Consider the following 16,077-nt stretch of genomic DNA (forward strand, 5'->3'; position numbering starts at 1 on the left):
GAAAAGCAATCACCCAATCTGCATTTGTTTGCCTCTTTGTAGAGCAGCAAATACAGTATACTAAATTGAAGGAAGGACAGATAAATGATTGTTTACTTGCAAGCAGTGTTTGGGGCCTTGGATGGTGAGGAGAGAGGAACTAAAATGGCAGGTGTTGGATCTCCACTTACATGGAAAGGTGTTTGAAGGGTCAGACCAGGGTGTCAGAGAGGGAACAATCCCATCAGAATGCTGAGAGGAGGGGGGGAAAAAGATGTGTTTGGTCACGCTGGAGGCAGCAGAAATGGAAGAGGATGATTGGTTGAATACGTAGACTGGTGGAGTAGAAGGCGAGGACAAGGAGAACAGTACTGTGATTCTGAGAGAGAGAGGGAGAGCCATGGCAACCATGGTAGGGGAAAATCCTTGGTTGAGGAAAAAGACATATCAGAAGTGCTGGTATGGAAGGTTGCATCATATTAGCCTGTGCTGAGGCACCAGGTGGAAGCAGTGCACTTCTCACAGCGGTGGGAAATATTATGAAGTTCATGACACTTGAATATGGTCTCACTCACTTCCCACCATACATTTTAGGAATGCTGTAAGCAGTTTAAAAATGTTATGTGCAGAGGTGTGGCAACTTATTTCACTCTTCTCAGTCAACATGGCCGAACATTGGCAACCTTTGAATAAGTCACAGATCCAGTTTATCAATTATTTTTTTATAAAAACATGGTCAAGCCTTCCTGAATAGTTCAGTGCATTTACCAAGTGGCTGAGCTATGCATGCAAGATCTAGATTCAATGTTTCACTCGCTAAGCTATGATAGAAATTGCTGCCATTGGCCTCAGCATACCAGTTAGAGAAGTGAAAAATTGCCAGGGTGTCTGAACCTGATCGCTATCCCAGCCAGCCACCCACATAACACCCTACATAAACTAGAGCACATCCGCAGTTTCGGAAGGGACCTAGAGCAGGAAGAATCAGATGGCGAGGAAGAAGCAGACAGCCCTGAAATCCAGTGGGGGTCAAGCTCCCTGCAAACAGCTACCAAGACGCCTCGCAAGAGCACCCCGGCCACTGGCGGCATGAAGAAGCCCCGCACCGCTACCAACCCGGTAACGTGGCTCTGCGGGAGATCCGCTGCAACCAGAAATCCACCAAGCTGCTGATAACAAACTGCCCTTCCAGCGCCTGGTGCGGGAGATCGCCCAGGACTTCAAAACCGACCTGCGCTTCCAGATCTCAGCCGTCATGGCCCTGCAGGAGGCCAGCGAGGCTTACCTGGTGGAGCTCTTCGAGGACACCAACCTATGTGCCATCCACGCCAAGCGGGTCACCATCATGCTCAGGGGTATCCACCTGGCCCAGCAGATCCAGGGGGAACGTGCCTGAACTAAAAAAACCATTCCCCCCAAAAATACTGGTCATATCTTAACTCACACCAAGTCCCACTCACCCATCAACTGTTGCCCTAATTGGCTCTTATCTGGCAACGTTTCAACTTAAAATTCTCATCCTTATGTTCAAATCTCTTCATGGCCTCACCCCTCCACATCTCTGACCTCCTCTAGCCCTACAAACCTCAGATTTCTACACTCCTTCAATTCTAGCCTCTTGTACATCCCTGATTTCCTTCACACTCCAACACTGCTTTCAGCTGTTCAAATCACCAGCTGTGAAATTTCCTCCCTCAACCTCCCTACCTTTCTTTCCAAATCTATTTGACCAAACCAACCTATTTGACCAAACCTTATGTCACCTATTCTAATCACTGAAGCTCAGTGTCAAAGTATGTTTGAAAACACTCCCGTGAAGCACCTTGGGATATTTTACTACATTAATGGCTCTATAAATGCAAGTTGTTAACGTTGGAGACATTACAATGATACAACTTAGGCCTTCATTGATATTTCTCACAGTAAAATAGCTGCTGGACACTCACCATCAAGATTCACGCTTGAACAAAACCATTTAAGCTGAGGTGATGAAAGCAATTGGCTCATTTTACTACATGGAACTGTACTACAGGAAGGAACAAGAGTTAAGAGAGAAGAAAATTAATAAGAGTTTTTTTTTTAAGTGCACTAAAATAAGTGAATACTTTCCAATATCAATCCTATACAAACTGGTCACTCTCAGCTCATTCTCCTCAATAAGTATTGGCGGAATGGAGAAAATCTTTTGCTATGAAAAATTTTCTAATCATTTGTTGCAGGGTGTTCAAACTCTTATCCTTGAAGGTCATATCTATGTGCCATGGCCCACTATAAAGTTTAAACCCACATTCACATCAATCCGCAAGTTTCTAAAGTTGCAAATCCAGATGTTCTGCTTTAGCATTCATTCACCTGTAAGGCAGCAGCACTAGAAACTATCAAAATTGCCAGGGCACCAATTCAGAAAACAAACCAAGAAATCAGGAATCTATGTACATATAGGTCGGAGTGACTTGGGTTGAGGACCAGAGATTGTGGCCACAAATTGGATAAGCCAATTTATCGGAATCTGTTGCAGTTCCTTATTTTCACTTTCCCCATACCAGATATTACTTCTCCTCTGGACAAGCAATGCCATGTCAGGATACTTAAAGTTAATAAAATAGTTTAAAACATGGGAACAAATTTGACAAAGATAGTTGATTTTTTCGCCAGTCCTTTCCCCCGAATGTAGCCTTCACAATGTTGAAATTAAACTTAAACCTCTGTTCTGCCTGTATTTTTTTGTAATTTTTCATTTTACTGCACATTGAGCTGAGGGGAAGGTAGAGGGATTCAGGTAAGACGATAAATTTCCCAAAATATTCCCAAATTACAGTTGAAATGCCGGTTTTGGAAGAAAAACCTAAACTACACCAATGTAACATTTCCATTTCTCAAATCAGCCACTGGTTGACTTGATTCAAATTGCCAATTTATTGTCAGCTTACAGGTAGTTTTATGCTATGACCTATAATCAGTAGGAATTCTGTTGAAGGGTCATGAGGACTCGAAACGTCAACTGTGCTCTTCTCCACCGATGCTGCCAGACCTGCTGAGCTTTTCCAGGTATTTTTGTTTTTGTTTTGTGATCAGTAGGAATGGTTTGAAATTGATGTGATATCCATGTGATAGAATTCTTACAGCTTGCAGACGGAAATTACTTTTATTCTAAAAATCTGGAATAAGGGGATGCATAGCAGGGTGATCATTTCAAACACATCACTAATGAAGATATACAACACGAATTGTTGTGGGCATGAGCCAATTACATTGATTTTTCACAATGTCACATGAGTTTACATTAATCTAAGGCATATTTAATGGAATCAGGACCTGATGTTGCACTGACATGGGAGATACCAAAGTTGAGGATGGAGATTTTATATTAAACCCAATGAATGTCAAAGTCCTGCAGGTCTGGGCAAGCTGCATAGCAACATTGACAGCCGTAGGTTAAGACAGTGCTCCTACATAGCCTCAACAAGCCCAATACCCAGAAAATCATATCAATGGTAACATTTGAAATGGACAGGTCACTATCTGCATTATAATGAATAAAACTTTTGTCAAAGTGAGAGTGTCCCCTTATCTGCCAACAAGCACATCGCTATTGGTTAATTTCCCACGATCTTTCAAATACTGCATAATGTGTGGCCGTCTTCGCCAGGTCGCTTTGACTCCATATTCACGCTCTGGAGTGTCCTGCACCCAAACCTCCGAAGACAGGGATTCCTCAGAAGAATCATTGTTTAGTCCAGATGATGTGTCCAAACAGTCCTCCGCTCTACCACAGAAAGGAATCTTATTGTGTATGTCTGGTGTCCTGTCCCTTAATCTACCAATATTTTTTTTCAAGCTAGCCACTGGAAGGAAGCCATCAATTGTGGGAGTGCTAACGTGTGGTAGAATGAATACCTCATCAAATGATTCAGCAAAGTGATCAGAAAGGGAGAGCTCCTTACCACCAGGGTCTGCACTAGTTTGGCGGTTGATACAATACAACGGAGAACTGAAACTGGAGCATTTCACAGAACTGTGGGGTATATTCCATCCTGTACTTGCGGCACAGCTTATTTTACCAACCAAGATGCCCTTCGACATAGACCTTCGTCTACGTTTGAGCTTCTGACCCAAGGCATCTGAATTCTGAACCCTTCCAAAGGAACTGTCATCTTTATGTCCTTGGTAGGTCTTTCCCATAAATGAAGTTTTATTTGTTGGCAGTCTAGCTTGTCCATGGGTTCCAACTTTCTGACAGGTGCTAGGATGAACTTTGTGGTTCTCCTGAACAGGCAACTCATCACTGCCCAAAAAGGTCAAGGGGACAAAGTTAACGTGTGATTTTCTCACAACTCCTGCTTTTGGTGCAGTACTCTGCTTCTCTTTGTAGTTCCTGTGTTGTGCTGTACGGTCAGATCTGTTATTTTTGTGTTGCTCTTGTCTTGGTCCTTGAACTGTTGTGTCTGAAAATTCAAACTGTGGCAACACCTGGAGGAGATAAGAAAACAGAAAAAGACTTACATTTATAGAGCACCTTATATGACCATGTACATCCCAAAACACTTTACAGCCAAGGAAGTACTTTTGAAGTATAGTCACTGTTGTAGGAAATACAACAGCCAATTTATGCATAGCAAGCGTCCACAAACAATGTGCTGATGACCGAATAATGCATCGTTGTGATGTGACTGAGGAATCAATATTGGCCACGACACTGGGAATAACTTCCCTGCTCCTCTTGAAAATAGTGCCTTGCAATCTTTTACATCCACCTGAGGAGGGCAGACTTGGTTTAACATTTTATCTGACTGACAGCACCTTGGACATTGCGGTGCTCCCTCAGTACTGCACTGAAGCGTCAGCCTTGATTTTTGCACTCGAGTCCTGGAGTGCGGCTTGAACCCACAATCACTGACTCAGATGAGAGTTCTACTCACTGAGCCATGGCCAACAGAAGAAACATAATTGATGTTAGATTACACAAATTATCAAGACAATTTCCACCTTTCCTCCCTCACAGTATGAATATCAATTAACAAAGGACAAAAGACAAAGAAATACTTAGTCACATTTTCATTGAGGAGAATGAACCTTGGATGAGTGATGCTGCTTTGAAAATAAACCCAAGTGAATCTTCAAGTATAATACTTGTGGAACATGTATTTTAGGAGGAAACTATGTAGAATTTTAGTTACATTTTGTCCATGGGAAATACGCACTTATTTTATAACTTTGAAGTTTTCTTTTGAAAGGAAAACCATTTACTCAATTTTCAGTATTCTTTTATTAAATGCAAGTATGGAGCAGCAAGTTTCTTCAAATGTATATCTGACAATGTGGACTCGACTACAATGACACATAAAATTGAGTGCTATGGGCCTGTGACAATTAAAACACATGGTCACAATCTGACAATCCAAGGCTACGTTGTCAAGGCATTTAAAATTGCATAGGGGATCATACTGTATAGTAGTAGGGGATGGTCGTATATTCTTATACTAAAAATATTGAGAAGTACAGAAAACAACACACCCAAGTGAACGAAGACTGGTCAACTGGCACACAGGATACCTGGCGTGGGTTTACCGCAGATGGTAGAGGCACCACTTGCCTACACTTTTCTCCTTTTTGTGGACTCTCCAGAAACAGCAAAGGGGGCTTCTTGGATTGGCTGGGCTTCTTCTTGCGGGGCATCAAGCACCCAACATCTTGACCTTGGAATGCATTGGAATAGAATTTTTTTTTTAAAATCAAGAAAATAAAATTGGGTTTCCTTCAATAGCCCAGCAGGCAAATTCATGAAAAACATACAAGATCAAGATGGCTGCAGTTTTGGTATCTGATCCCTGCTGAATTAGCAGATTTCAACCAGTGGAGTTTTTGGGAGGGATGGCTGTGCCTGATCGTAATCAATTCACATCTGCTGGAAAAATACAAACACGCACAAACCACTGAACAGAGTTAGAAGCCTTCAGGAGAGAGGAGCAAAAATATAAAGGTTTATTTTTTTCTAGAAAGTGTGCTTTATGGAACCTTTAAAGCAGCAGTTCCCAAACTGGGTCAGGACCCCCGATGGGGTTGCAGAGGTCACATTTGGGGTTGTGGGCTCCCCCTCCTTCAAGCACCAATGGCGACTGCTGAGAGGAGATGATCCAGTTCGGAGACACAGACATAACTGCCCTGGAACAACTGGATCAATTCTGCCAAAAGCACAGGGCGGACGGTGAGCCATAGATGCTCTTTAACTTCAGGAAATACCTTTGAGGGCAAGTGCCGAGTGGGCCCAGGATGCTTGCGTGCCAAGTTGGCGCAATAAGAGGCCGGCAGAGACTATGTCTGGAGCGTAGGGAAAAACTGGAGGATCATGGGGAAAGTGAGTGGTGTCTTTAAACTTTGCTATGTTTCTGCTCGTCTGCCTGTTGTCCAGACTCCTTAACCCAGGCTAGTGACTCTGCTTCATAGGCACCCACAACTAGACCAAAATGGGAGAAGAGGAGAGGGGCTAACCGAGTGTGAGTGGGTGGGTTGGGGAGAGGGGTTGAGTGTGGGTGGGTTGGGGGGGAGGGGCTACTGAGTGAGCGTGTGTGTGTGTGTGTGTGTGTGTGTGTGAGTGAACGGATTGGGGAGAGGGGCTGAGTGTGGGTGGGTTGGGGAGGGGGGCTACTGAGTAAATGAGTGAGCGAGTGGGTTGGAGAGAGGGACCATTGAGTGAGTGGGTGAGTGAGTGGGTTGGGGAGAAGGGCTACAGAGTGTGGGTATTTTGGGGAAGAGGTGCTACTGAGTGTGTATGTGTTGGGCTAATTACAATGTACATGTGAGGGGTGGGGTGGGGTGGGGTGGGGAGAGGATCTTTACTGAATCTATCACCAGGGAAGAGAGCTTGGCTCTAATCTGCACAACATAAAATACTAACATTTTACAAATGACTTTACAAGCACAGATTTTCATTTTTACCTATTATTATATGTTGATCTATAATACATGAACTTTAATAATTATATACTGAATGTTGCTATGCTGCTTTATTGCGGTTTTGTTTTTGCTGGTGTCTGGGGTGACATTACTTTTCAAGTGTTAAAATGGGGTCATAATGGAAAATAGTTTGGGTAGCACTGCTTTAAAGGCAATAGTACAAGAATTGTATCTCCTGCTTACCAAATTCTATCCAACAACAGCATCAAGGACAATGAACACACACAGACACACACATGCACGCACGCACACGGTGCTTTTGTTAATTGTGTATTAATTGAGTTTAATTGTATACAGATGGTGGGCATTCACTGGCAATTCATTTGTACCTGTTTGAGTAGGCAGACTGAAAGAGGTTGTTGGGGTTAGGAGGTCTATGCTTGTAATGCATAAATTCTGTAAATAAATGTTTATGAAAATGTGTAAAGATTGGCTCTAGTTCTACCCTTCAGCAACTAGCTTTCTGGGAGAGAACTGGGGGGGGTGTTGTGGAGAGAGCAAGTAAGAGGAAAGAGTGAGTGAGCGATCAGCCCAGGGGGCGCAAGTCCACTCAGGCAGTGCAATCGATCAACTCTCAAGGGGAAAGTCGGAGCTGGAGAAGCCAACTGAAATTTCTGTTTGCTTAAGAACAGGCGCCTGGTCTCCCTCCTCAGCACAGGCTTACAAGATATTTGCTAGGGCCAGGTTTGCTTCCCTTGGCTCCATGCTGGCCCAAATAATCCACTCTGACCAGTATTACATGGTCCCAGGTTGGACAATCCATTTGGTAAGCAACCTGATCCACCATTCCCAGAGAACTGATGTGTGGATCACCTTCATTTCCCTTGATAAGGGGGAAGCATTTTACAGGGCGGATCAAGAATATTTGTTTAGGTTCAGGGCGCATTGTGTCACCCATAGCCAGCTTCTGTTCAACCCCATGGAGTATCAGTGTCTATTAAGATTAACAAGTTTTTGACAGCGGCCCTTTGTTTTGGGAGAGGAGCGTGTCGGGGTTCCCAATGCTCAGCTAGTTTTATGCCACCTGCATGCAGCCTTTTTTGTTACTCTAGCAGAGTAACTCTGCGCAATCCAGGAGTGGAGTTCATCCTCATCATGCGTACACTGATGATGTGCTCCTCGTGGGTGCCACTGACCATCACAGGATGCATGAGTGGCAGCAGGTTGACTCCACAGAATCCTTCATCAGAATCAACTGGGAGAAATATTCTGGACTCCTGGTGGGTCAGTGACAGCTGGACTCCCTGAATAAACTCAGGCCACCCAGCCACCTCCTTTATCTTAGCCCTGTCAAGGACACCTGGCTGGTGATCTAGCAAGAGCTGCAGGCCAAGGTCACCACTTTCCTGGAGCAATGGACAGGACTGCTCAGGGTGCTGTCCTCCGAGGGTCGAGCACTTGTCACAAACCAGTGGTTGCTATTCTGTGGTACTGGTTGGTCATTTTGATCTCTCCCTGAGTTTGTCAAGATACTGAAGCAGCTCATTGACTTCTTCTGGAACAAAATGAGTGCAATGGGTCTCTGCTGCAGTGCAGAGTGTCCTGCTTAGGGAGGGTGGTCAGCTGCTGATGTGCCTTCACACCCAGGAAGTGACCCTGCAGAGATACCTGTATGTCATGGATCCTCCTAGATGGTCCGTGCTGGCTTACTTCTTCCACCAGTTGCTTGACCTAATTACAACACACAGCTCCTGTTTTTAAACCTGGTGGGGGCCATGGGGGAGTTGTATATCCATGCCTCCTTGCAGAAGCTTTCTGTCTTGTACTAACATGGCCACCTCCAGTGGAGCTCTCCCTCATCATGAGTGGCAGCTATCCTCTGGGAACCAATGCTTAGGAATCCGCACCTTTATCAGGACCATGTGGCTGGCCGAGTAGAGGTGACTAGAGTCAGGGACATACTTGGTGGTGGAGAAGCAGGCTAGACGTTGCCAGATTAATTGGCACAACACATCTTTAGATGCATCTAGCTCATGTACAAAGCCACCAAGAATCTCAAAGTGGTATTTGGCCCAGATTGCACTCAAGGCAGCTCAGGCATGAGGACCAGTCTTGTCCATGCTGACCCCTGTTGGGACAGAATTTCTCATCAGTGTCAGGTCCCAAAACTTCCTTTTGGGTGCTTCAGCCCCAAAGCTTGAGCGCCATCTCTTGGAAATCCTGTCCATGCCATTCCACTCTGCGCAGATGGGTTTCCTGTAAGGGCTGCTGTTGCAATCTGCCATGTCCTCACACATGTCAGTCATCCAGACATGCATTCCATCCTCTTGTCCCGAGGAGGTGGCAGACCCCGGTGGTTGGGGGCGGGGGGGCTCTCTACTTGGGGGTCCTGCCTCTGTCCCTCAGGGACTTGGCATGAGGTCCCCCACAATAGACTATTAAGTGCAGTGTGTTCCACATCTACACAGAATGTGTGAGATAGTAGCTTCTCTTCTTTTATCTAAAGCAGGGCAGGGGGTGGGGGTACTCCTCAATTTCTTGCCACTCTTCAGAACAGGACCTTCCTGATCTTTGGGCACCCAGTGCAGAGAGGACCTCTTTGTGGGACTGCTTCCGGGCCTAGCCAAGGTGGTCATCAACAAGTCCAGGAAGCAGACGATCAGGTTGGGGCAGGGGTCGGGGGACGGGGGCAAGTGCTGTTCCTGGGACCGTCATTCAGTCTGGCTGCCTTCCTTTCTCCACAGCTTTGTCCCCACCATGGTGACCACCAGTGGGCAATGTAGTGAGGACTGGAGTGCGTGCATCATCACCCTAATACAGTGTATTAGTGGAGCCCCTTTCAAAAGCAGCTCTTAGTTCTGCTTTTTTTGGTAACCGTATGATTGGATAAAAAAAAGGTATAAATAGACACAAAAAACTGTGGTTGTTGGGGTTAGGAGGTGCAAGCTTGTAATGTGTAACTCTATATAAAAACATTATAAAGATTGGCTCCAGTTCTGAGCTTCAACTGATCTTTTGGAATATAACACTTTTTCCCAGAACTACAATTTAGCAACAATTTGGGACCTACATAAACGTACACACTGAAATAATGTGCTCCACTTTCACAGCAGTTCTCCATGCCAGAAAAAAAAATGACAAAATCCTGAGGGCAAAGCCTTTCGTTACTAACCCCAGTCACGAAATTATTTAAATAATTTCAACAATAATTACCATTGATGAAAACAACTTTAATGTGACTTTCACAAAAGAATTTTCACATATAACAAATTACTCTGGTGTGCAATATCTGGCAGCCAGTTGCACATCATAGGATTCCAAAAACAACACAATGAATGATCAGTTCATCACCAGCAAAAATTAATTATCACAGAATAAATTCCGTGAGAGAGAGGACTGTTGACCAGGAACTTCCAGCTCTTCTTCAAACACTACCGTGGAATCACCTGAACAGGCAAATATGTCCTTACTTTGACATCTCATTCAAAAATTGTCAGGCTAATCTACCAACCAAAGTCCTGATTTAAATCCGCAATCTTTTGACTGAGACAAATGGAAGTTACCAGCAGGGTAAAGCTGATTCCATTGAATCCATACTACGGTTATTTAGTGCGTAAATCTATAAAAATGATCAATACAGTGCTTAGCTATAATTGCAAAAAACAAGTAAGGTGCCAAACTATATCAGTGGATAGACAGATGAAACAGTTGGCTGGACTCAATCTAGAATGTGTTTTGCAGTTCTGTTTACTTATTCATATTTCAAATATTGTTGGACTTCAGTAGAAAGCAAAGATCATTTTGGATATAAGGAAGTTATTCAGAAAAGTTAAGGAAATGGGGTTCTCTTTCTTACAAAAAGAGGATTCTGAAGCGATTTAATTGAAGTTTCGAATTATGAAGGGAGTTGGTAATTGATCAGTTTCAGATAAATAAAATCCGACATACTCAAGGTTAGTAAGTTAGGAGGAAGAGCAAGGCTAAACTTTGTAGGATAATAGAATTGTGGGGTAGGTTATCTGAGCTGGTTGTTGAAACGAACATAAATAAGGCAGATTGGATGTTTCAGTTGCACAGAGTCTTGATGAGACAACTTCATGAAAAAATATTGGTCTTTGAGGGAATACAACACAAATTCATCAGAATACCAGGGCTTAAAGAATTAAATTATGAGGACAGATTATGTACACTTAGTTTGTATTCCCTTGAGTTTAAAAGGTTGAGTGTCTTATTGAAGTTTTTAAAAATGTTAACTGGATTTAACATGGTAGATAAAAGAAAACACTGTTTCCTCTGGCGGGTAATCCAGAAAGCAAGGGCATAATCTTAAAGGTAGAGTTAGGCCAGTCAGTGGAATCAGGAAGCAGTTTCCACACAAAGGATAATGGAAACCTAGAGGTCTCTTCCCAAATGGCTGCAAATACTGATTAATAGAAACACTGACAATAGGTGTTTGTTTGGTAAGCATATCATAGGATATGAAGCAACAGTGAGTAAATGCATGAATCACAAAGGGCTAGCATACAAGTTCAGCAGGTAATAGCGAAGGCAAATGGAATGTTGGCCTTTATTTCAAAGGGAATGGAGAATAACAATGGAAAAGTCTTGCTAAAATTATTAAAGGCACCAGTTAGAGCACACCTAGAATAATGTGAACAGTTTTGGTCCCCACTATCTAAGGAAAGATATACTGGCATTGGAGGCAGTCCAGAGAAGGTTCACTAGGTTGATCCCGGGTATGGAGGGATTTTCTTATGAAGAGAGGTTGAGTAGGTTGGGTCTGTACTCATTGGAGTTTAGAAGAATGAGAGGCGACCTTATTGAAACATATAAGATTCTTAGGGGGCTTGACAGGGTAGATGCTGAGAGGTTATTTCCCCTTGTGGGAGAGTCTAGAACCAGAGGGCATAATCTCAGAGTAAGGGTTCACCCATTTAAGACAGATGAGGAGGAATTTCTTCTCTCAGAGGGTAGTAAATCTGTGGAATTCATTACCGCAGAGGGCTGTAGAGGCTGGGTTGCTAAGTATATTCAAGGCTGAGACAGACAGATTTTCAATCAGTAAGGGAATCAAGAGTTATGGGGAAAAGGCAGGAAAGTGGATTTGAGGATTATCAGATCAGCCATGATCTCATTGAATGGTGGAGCAGACTCGATGGGCCGAATGGCCTACTTCTACTTATGGTCCAAATGATGTTACGGTACGGGTCAGTCATAATGAGTGGCTCAAAAGGCTCGAGGTGGGTGAATGGCCTACTCATTTTCTTATGATGACGACAGGACAAATGGGGACATTTCCTTAGAAGGGGCCTAAAGATTTTGGTTAAAAGGTCTTTTTTTTTTAATTCATTCACAGAATGTGGGCTTCACTAGCTGGGCCAGCATTTATTGCCCATCCCTATTTGCCCTTGAGAAGGTGATGGTGAGCTGCCTTCTTGAAACACTGCAGACCATGCAGTGTAGATACACCCACAGTGCTGTTAGGAAGGGAGTTCCAGGATTTTGACCCAGCATCAGTGAAGGAATGACGATATATTTCCAAGTCAGGATGGTGAGTGACTTGGAGGGGAACTTCCAGGTGGTGGTGTTCCCATATCTGCTGCCCTTGTCCTTCTAGGTGATAGTGGTCGTGGGTTTGGAAGGTGCTGTCGAAGGAGCCTAATTAGCCTAAGCAATGAGAAGTGCTAGTAGTCTTGAGACTGAGGCCTCTTGGCAATTACAGAATAAGGTCTTTTTTTAGACAACTAAATACAAAGACAGAAAGGTTTCTCCCTTTTCAGGTACTGAGTGCAACTTTCAATGTTATAACTTGTAACAACATAAAGCCAATGTAAACTGATTATATCTTGGCCAACAGTAGAGTTTAGATTTATTTTGGGGTCACTGTTGTACAAGATTGTTCCTTAAACCCATTTGGTTTGTCAATCTGAAGTATTTGCCTGAGGGCAGTGGTTCCAGCAAAGTGTCAGGATGAGTTTAAGTTCCTACTAGTGCGTTCCACTTCCCCAGTGTTGTATGAGATTTGAAACACAAATTTTAATTTACTTTAAAGACAATTGACACCACTATCAAAGGAATGTTTCAAGGAACAATTATTTGTACCTGAACAATGTCAGTTTCTTTTGAAATAAACAATGTTTTAATTTACCTGTATTTTAAATTAGTACATACCTTCTCAAAAATTCTGACGTATCCTGCTGGATGGCAACATTGGTATTCCCCTTAGCTGATATTCTAAAGCATCTTACTGCATGAAAATGAGAAGAGATTTTTTTTTTAAATCACAATGTCCCAACATCTGAATTTAACACCAATCCAATACAATAAAAGAACTTTAAGGGTATGCTGTCTCGCAGCTTACAATCCACCTAAGTCTTTCAGGAGATCCCACAGTCTCAAATGATGGAACAAGTTAGGCTCGTCAAATACTGCAAGTCTCCTCCCTGAACGTACTATATCAAACATTTGGTGGCTGGGCAACTCACTTGTCTGTGTACAGTTTTATGTTCTTTTGTTTTTGCCTGGGCTATGTTGTATTACAACACTCATTGCTGTACTGCTCCTAACTTAGTTGCCCTCTTTCTTATTATACTAATATAATAGTATATTATGCTATTCTAGGAGACCGGCATGATATATTAAATGTTACACCTCTTAATGCATTCTTACATTGCAAACAATGCATGATCTATACAGTACTTAAAAATCACTGTGTTAAATAGGTTTATATTGTACAGAATTATCTTGTTGGAGGCAAATAACATAGATGCAATTAAGGAGACACTAGTTAAGTACATGAGAGAGGAAGGAATAGAAAGATATGTTAATAGGATTATATGGAGTAGAGCGAAAGGAGACATATAAGGAGCATGAACACCAGTCTAGACTATTTCGGCAGAATGTTCGGTCTCTGTGCTGCTAATCTTGTGTTTAAGAAAAGTTTAAGAAAAACCTGTGCTTTTCTGATTCCAGCAGTAGAGTGCTGGCCGATGTAATAGGCCAAGCTGTGACCATCCTTCCTGTTCCGTGGTCGCACCGTTTCAGGATGTTGTTCTTCCTGGGTACCAATTACAAGGTGGTGGGTCACACGCCATTCCCTAAAAGCCTTGCTCTCTATCCCAGGCTATACTCCGTCTAATCACCCTTTATTATTTCTACCTTTCAAATACACTTTACCCGCTGCTATTCTCAACAGTTTCTATTGCAGGATCTCAATGGCTGTGTTTCTGTTTCAATCTGTCCCGCTCTCTGACCTCGCCCCGCCCATGGCCCCACTCCGCTGCTCCTATTGGCTGTTCGGCTCCACACCGCTGCTCCTATTGGCTATCCGGCACAGACCGGTAACACTTTCCTCCTTCGCCACTTCCAATTGGCGCACCCCGCGTTCTAGTGGCTCCACCAACCAGGTGCTTTTGGTTCGCGGATTGGCTGCTTACGCCCCACCTGACCTCCGCGCTACGATTGGATTGGTCCATGGTGACAGAACGCTAGAAATTCAAAAAAAATCCAACTGGCCGTAAACTGTAACAAAAAAATCAGCAGGGGCGGATTCTGGGGCCGGAGATCGGACAGAGACCCGGGCAGAGAGGGAGCTAATCCCCCCCCAGGGCCCGGACAGAGACCCGGGCAGAGAGGGAGCCAAACCCCCGGGGCCCGGACAGAGACCCAGGCAGAGAGGGAGCCAAACCCCCGGGGCCCGGACAGAGACCCGGGCAGAGAGGGAGCCAAACCCCCGGGGCCCGGACAGAGAGGGAGCCAAACCCCCCCGGGGCCCGGACAGAGACCCGGGCAGAGAGGGAGCCAAACCCCCCCGGGGCCCGGACAGAGACACGGGCAGAGAGGGAGCCAAACCCCCGGGGCCCGGACAGAGACGGAGCCAAACCCCCGGGGCCCGGACAGAGAGGGAGCCAAACCCCCGGGGCCCGGACAGAGACGGAGCCAAAGCCCCGGGGCCCGGGTGAAAGGACAGGCGTGGAGAGAAATTCCGACTGGGTCATTGACACCTGCCTTGGGTCCGGATGTGGGTCTGAACCGGGATTGGGTGGATCCGCCGTGCGGAAGCCGGTAATATGCAGGTGAGTGTGTGCCCGGGGTGGGCTGTCAGTCAGTCTGTCCCGGGATCCGACCCATTCGCATTAGCTTCAGGGTGAAATAAACTGTAACAACGGTCCTGGGTTCCAGAGCCGAGAGCTGACCCCGTCTACGGCCGTTTGTTCACCGGCCGCCTGTCAGCTCGGCAGTGTGGCCTGCTGCCCACAGCTACTTTATTGTGAACGAATGTTTATCGAATTGTTGCTGGATCTGTAAAGAAACCTCGATCATGAAGGAACAATCAGGAATACACTGGACACCCCAGTTTGATCCTAACCCCTGTTCAATTCTGCAGTCGACATTCCTGTCTCTCACATAACACTCCCGTATTTCCAGTTTGTTGGGCCGGTTGTATTGGTGGTGCCTTCATCTTGAAGAGGGCACTTATGCAATGCAATTCTTTTGCTGAACATACTGGGTAAAATGCGATGCCCTCTTATTATCCCTTTCGAAAGACATTAGACATTCAGGATAATAACTATCGCTGCTTTTATTGACGTCCACTGGTTTCCCATCCCTCAGTATATCAAATCAGAAATCCCATTTTTAAATCCTTCTCATCCACCTTCTGCAATCCTTAACTTCTCTTTATTACTGATCTCCTTACTGGGTCAATTGTGCGTTTCTCTGTCCCCTGCTCTACTTCACCATCAGTGGCTCCTGTACTCTGGAATTATCTTCCCGAATCTCCATCCAGTCATCAATGTCTTCATCTTTTAAAGCTTCCTCGAAGGCTACATCTTTCACACAGTAAGTTTGGTCACCGTCCCTAATTTTTCTCCTACTTTGCCAACTGATCCGCATGTAAAGCATTGGATGGATCCTTACTTGTTTGACAGTAAGCTTTCAGACGGCTTTAAAGAGTACCTGTTGGTGAGGTAGAACAGTGTACTGACTGTTGAATTGTCAGCACTTGAATAGAACTTTGGACGTTTATAGCTCAGCCCATCAAATCTGTGCTGACTGCTCTTTTTTTATTCATTCATGGGATGTGGCTAGGCCAGCATTTATTACCCATCCTTAATGGCCCTTGAGAAGGTGGAGATGAACTGCCTTCTTGAACTGCTGCAGTCCATGTGGTGTAGGTGCACCCACAGTGTTGTTAGGGAGGAA

General features: G+C 44.5%; 2 protein-coding genes and 1 pseudogene across 3 annotated transcripts in view; 2 read left to right on the forward strand and 1 right to left on the reverse strand.

Annotated features, from left to right (window-relative positions):
* Positions 1-967: 967 nt before the first annotated feature.
* On the forward strand, positions 968-1,375 carry LOC144696370 (histone H3-like; annotated as a pseudogene).
* Positions 1,376-3,105: 1,730 nt separating this feature from the next.
* rhno1 (RAD9-HUS1-RAD1 interacting nuclear orphan 1) lies at positions 3,106-14,114 on the reverse strand. Its single transcript, XM_078567580.1, has 4 exons — positions 13,826-14,114; positions 13,045-13,120; positions 5,494-5,675; positions 3,106-4,449 (listed from the first exon to the last, which is right to left on the reverse strand). The coding sequence occupies exons 3-4, from the start codon at positions 5,653-5,655 to the stop codon at positions 3,547-3,549; spliced, it is 1,065 nt and encodes a 354-aa protein (XP_078423706.1). The 5' UTR covers positions 5,656-5,675; positions 13,045-13,120; positions 13,826-14,114; the 3' UTR covers positions 3,106-3,546.
* Positions 14,115-14,708: 594 nt separating this feature from the next.
* Positions 14,709-16,077, forward strand: part of foxm1 (forkhead box M1) — a 29,608-nt gene continuing 28,239 nt past the window's right edge. For both annotated transcript variants that reach the window (XM_078567581.1, XM_078567582.1), the window contains exon 1: positions 14,709-14,948. The gene's annotated coding sequence lies outside the window, so the exon portion shown is untranslated. The remainder of the gene's footprint in view (positions 14,949-16,077) is intronic.

This window comes from Cetorhinus maximus, chromosome 22 (genome assembly GCF_964194155.1).
Source record: "Cetorhinus maximus chromosome 22, sCetMax3.hap1.1, whole genome shotgun sequence".
Lineage (NCBI taxonomy): Eukaryota > Metazoa > Chordata > Chondrichthyes > Lamniformes > Cetorhinidae > Cetorhinus > Cetorhinus maximus.

What these genes read in the sequence shown, in the direction of transcription:
- rhno1 (XM_078567580.1), bottom strand. Translation starts at nt 5,655, where the DNA reads ATGCCCCGCAAGAAGAAGCCCAGCCAATCCAAGAAGCCCCCTTTGCTG. An exon ending in ACCAGTCTTCGTTCACTTGG is followed by an intron (nt 4,450 to 5,493) that starts GTGTGTTGTTTT and finishes TATCTCCTCCAG; the next exon opens with GTGTTGCCACAGTTTGAATT.